Genomic DNA, 5169 nt, shown 5'->3' with positions numbered 1-5169 from the left:
GTGCATGTGTATATATATATATGCGTATGTTTGTGTGTATGTGTATATGTACATGTTTGTATGTTTGTGTGCATGTGTGTATATATATATGCGTATGTTTGTGTGTATGTGTATATATATGTGTTTGTATATTTGTGTGTATGTATATATATATATATGTGTGTGTATGTTTGTGTGCATGTGTGTATATATATGTGAGTGTATGTTTGTGTGTATGTGTATATGTGTGTGTGTATGTTTGTGTACATGTGTATATATGTGTGTGTATGTTTGTGTACATGTGTATATATGTGTGTGTATGTTTGTGTGTATATGTGTAGTTATATGTGTGTGTATGTGTTTATGTGTATAAATTATTGTGATATAAACATAGGTTACGTTTATATGTCAAGATGAGTCCACATTACACACACGTTACATGTACGTATAGATTACTTGACGTAACTGGTTACTGCTTTTTGTTTTGTTTTTTCAACATTTTATTTATTGTATTTCTGGATCTTTGGCCTCAGCTACCGGAGATAAGAGCCTATTCTAACCTGGAACGGAGCTGATGTTACCCGCGGTTGCAGTGGCGAGATATATCCCTGACCAGCTAATAGTCAGATATTCACCTCTTCTCGTTGTGATCAAGCAAGACTGGTACGCTCAACATTTCAATATTCACCATGTTTGGTTACGACCCAGCATCTTCGGGTATAGACCTGAGCAACTTGTATCAATCTTGCATGGAAGAAAACTTCATGGGGAGTCAGTTCGACATCCCTCCTAACCATGACCTGCTAGAAATGGTCCCTTTACCTGAGCTTCAAGTACCGCAGTATCCCACCGGACACACTTCAGTTTATGAACAATCATATCACCCCTTAAATCCTTCATCACCCCTTGATTTTGTATCCCAGAGTTCTCCTTCCCTGGATTCACCACATTCTAGCGCATCTTCTCCACAACAACATACACCCACAAGTGTTCAAGCGACTCGCTCACAGCTGATAAAGGAGGGTCTCAGAGTGACTATCCAAACTAAAAGAATGGCCCAAGGGAAAGGTCAGGTCCAGCCAGAATACAGGGATCCACCTCAAGAAAGAGTAAGTTAATACATAAAACTAGGAAACGAGAGCCATATTGACCACTGATGTAAAAAAAAAAAAACTGAAATCTTTGGATAGGCCATATATATATATATATTGTGCTCTTAATCATATGGTAAAAAATGTTACGTTACCATAGTGTGTTTGAAAAACATATTTCAAACAATTTTGGTAATGTTGCCGTTATTGTGAAATAATATTACTGGCTGAATGAAATATAATCTCTTTGTTTACACAACGGTTTATAACTTTAAAAAACATGATTTTAAACATTTTGTACATAGTTTGCCACGTCTAAAAATTTTTACTCCAGATTTTCTATGTATACAAATAATATTTCAAACTTAAAATTAATCAGTACTAATAATAAGACAAATCTCTGTTCCTAAGCCTTTTTCCTAAGTAGGTAAATGCAGGTAATGGTAATTCATATTGTAGATTGCCAATTCGTATATAGTTTTAGAAACAACAAATCCTATAGTAATATCCTCAGTTCCAAGTAATTATTTTTCAGTTGAATGCATATCAACAAGTCATAATCAACACCATATAAACATACGATGAAACTACAGATGATCATACCAGTTAGTTTTATGTCAAGTATAGAAACATGTATGTATGATATGGGGTTAACTCTATTAACCTGACACAAATTTTTAATATATATTGAGGTAAATATTATATCTAATTGAACCGAATTCCTAAATAAGTTCACAAATGATGATCTGTATAGGTTTCGTTATCACGTGCTTTGTTTTGCTACTTGTACTCGGTGAATGGGGTATTTTTTTAATTAGTATAACGTATTTATATTCAGCTTTACTAAAATTGTCAATGTTTTCGTGTAAAAGTACATGCAAACTCAGACGTCATCTCTCTCTCAATTTCTCCTGAAGAAGAAAGGTCCACATTTCGAAAGCGCTCGGGGTTTTTAGGTTTTTTTTATTCATTTCTATCAAGACTTCTTGAACCTACGTGTTTTTCTAACATCATGTACATATACTGTTGTATAATATTAAAAGTCATATTTAGGAGTGAAGAAATGTATTTGAATAGTTTTAGTATATAATAACAAACAAAAGTATTTAAAAGGGCTACCTAAGTTGGAAGTGTCACTCCCTGAATTCTATTGTGCTTGATTTGAAACATAATCCAGGCCACGTTGTAATTATCAGTTACGGAAAAGTTTTTTGTTTTATTTATATAAATAACCTTTTGTTCTCTGTAGAAACACTACAACTATGCTTTGATTGCTTATTTTGTCCGTTTTTGTGTTTGATATCATTCGATACCCGACTCAAACCATAAACTAAAATGGAAAACAGAAGTTTTTTATATTTGTGTGGAAATATCTGGATGTTTAATCTGATAGAATGTTACATATTTTTCTACACTAGTCATTTATGTTACACGTTAGGCTTAGTACTAGGGTTTGTGTATTTATGAAAAACCTTTTGTATAGAAAAGATTATTTTATTTAGTGGTAAATTTTCGCAAAGAGAAAATGATTAAGTTTACAGATAACATTTTTCAAGGAAAGAAAATAAATTGATTTAGGGACAATTTTTCTCAAGCAAAAACCGGATTTGGATTTGTTTAAGTAAAAAAAATATCAACTGTAGATATAGCTTCATTTTTTTCAGAGAAAAGGATAAATAAGATTATTATAAACTCGGGTTTGTGTGGTTAAGCATTACGTCTTTATTCCGATGAGATATTTGTCATTAGTTAACTGTAGAAATACATTGGTAGTTTCATAAATCTAGTATTCTGTTGCCTCTGAAAACAAGATTTTTTTCTCATGTATTCCATTAGTGCCCGACAATACGCATTATTTTATAATTCATGAAAAAAGTATGAGCATACTTCCTCCAAGACGCACGTTTTCCTATCCTTATAGATACAATATGTAAGAGAGACATGTTACTGTCTTAACTTTGACCTAGTCAGTAGTCCCAGTTAGTTAAAAATGGGATTTCGATACTCGCGGTGGGCACAACATAGATAGCCCATATGTTTAACAACAAACAAAACAAATTGTTAAAAATATCCCCCACTTTTTTGTCTTTGTGAAAGAGTTTGAAAGCTCTAAAAATCGATTTACGAACAACTTTATTATTGTCAATAATATTTTAACAATATTAATATTTGTAGATTCAATATGCAATAAATTTCATAACATAATCTTCATTAGTCACTAGTGCTTGATTTCGAATGAGACTCTTCATTAGTCACTAGTGCCTGATTTCCGATGAGACTCTTCATTAGTCACTAGTGCCTAATTTCGGATGAGACTCTTCATTAGTCACTAGTGCCTGATTTCCGATGAGACTCTTCATTAGTCACTAGTGCTTGATTTCAGACGAGACTCTTCATTAGTCACAAGTGCTTGATTTCAGATGAGACTTTTCATTAGTCACTAGTGCTTGATTTCGAATGAGACTCTTCATTAGTCACAAGTGCTTGATTTCAGATTTCACGTGTTTTTTGCCACAGAACTAAATATTGTTCTGAAACATCTATCCGAACTATCAGAATTTTGTCCTTGTCTGCCTGTTTTTGGTGTAATGTACCATTCTATGCAACAATTGCTCAAAATATAGTTATCTCAAACATGTCTAGAACTAGCTAGGGTCGTTATTGTCATTTTTATCTTGTGATCGTGAAAAAAATTGTTATTCTAAAGATGCTGGAAAGGTTTTCCTGACTCTTTCTATAAATCTTAATACTTCTCGTATTTATCATGTTAAAACTGATAAAAAAATTTCAGACTAGTCATTTTAGGCTATTTCGTGGGTGTCGTTTACTATAGGAAATTGATCAGACTTTGTTTACAGTATTTACCATCGTTTGATAGATTTATTCAGAATTTATGTATATTTTCATAAATAGTTATATTCACAAGCAGCGCCTTAATACTTACTTTGGAGTTTAATTCACACTGAGAGTGAAAAATCTGAATAAATTTCATATATAAAAAATGATATGAAATCTAATTATTTTTACAGACAAAGAGGCGCAATTAAATTGTATATTTCCTTAAAATTAAAGAAATGGTTGATATGCAAGAGAAACTTTGGGCTATAAAAAATGAACGATTTTCACCTAAAATTTATAATAAAAAAATTGTCTTTCTGAGCATCTTGTACAATTGTGTTATTTCTGAGTTTACCGCTATACAAGTCATATTTGTTTTCATCTTACTATAATGGACGTAGCTTGTATGTCAGTATCTATGTATGTAACCAAAACTGCTGCACCATCTATTGAATGGCTCTACAAACAAAAATCCATAAAAAAATTTCACACTTTGGGTATTCAAGATCCAGACAATTAGAAAAATAGCCGTGGTATGTGCAACACCCATTTCTTTATATAAGAACACAATTTTAAATAAAACAACAACAAGAACACGACTTTCACTAGGACTGTACATGAGAGTTTGATTATATCTTTATTGATGTAATTTTTAAATGTAGTACTGACAAACTGGAGTTCTTGAAAAACTATTATTTTTTTCAATAAACGGTACCACTGTTGATATATAAAAACATTACAGTATATACCAGTAAAATTTGTTAACATTTTGAGATCTCTACATTAAATCATTTTGATGCAATGAGTTGCATAGGACTAAAGAGCACAGTTTGAATAATTTTCCCGTGCAGTACTTCTCATAAAAAAAAAAATCTTCTTTTAGAGAATATTCATGTTTTCGAAATTTCTTTCGATGAGGTATGAATACTATGATTAGTAATTACTAACACAAACAGTCGGCCATAGGCTGGCGTTTCTGCTACTTTAATCAAAAATGAATGGTATATCAGCTAGCACTGCACACAAAAATATTAGAAATTAACAGATCGTATATTATACATGATGCTTCTAGGGAGCATAAATTCTTAACATGAAACTGTAACTTATAGCTCTACAGCCTGTAACAGCGTCGTTTTCTTCAGTATATATCGTTACGTATTAGAATTTCGAATAGTCCGGAGCCGAGTTAACTGATAATTTAAATTTAGTAGTTAAATTGTACTTTGGGTTTATTATTTAAATATATGCCGATATTGTAGTC

The 5169-nt window shown here is 31.9% G+C and overlaps 1 protein-coding gene across 1 annotated transcript in view; it reads left to right on the top strand.

Annotated features, from left to right (window-relative positions):
* Window positions 1-668: 668 nt before the first annotated feature.
* LOC106468091 (activating transcription factor 3-like) overlaps window positions 669-5169 on the top strand; it is a 6468-nt gene continuing 1967 nt past the window's right edge. The window contains exon 1 of the mRNA XM_013928495.1: window positions 669-1088. Coding sequence (XP_013783949.1) covers window positions 669-1088 — 420 coding nt within the window. The remainder of the gene's footprint in view (window positions 1089-5169) is intronic.

The sequence above is a fragment of the Limulus polyphemus genome, unplaced genomic scaffold (genome assembly GCF_000517525.1).
Source record: "Limulus polyphemus unplaced genomic scaffold, Limulus_polyphemus-2.1.2 Scaffold2868, whole genome shotgun sequence".
Taxonomy (NCBI): Eukaryota; Metazoa; Arthropoda; class Merostomata; order Xiphosura; family Limulidae; genus Limulus; species Limulus polyphemus.
The sequence above is the reverse complement of the archived record's forward strand: the minus strand, read 5'-3'. Positions and strand labels throughout refer to the sequence as shown.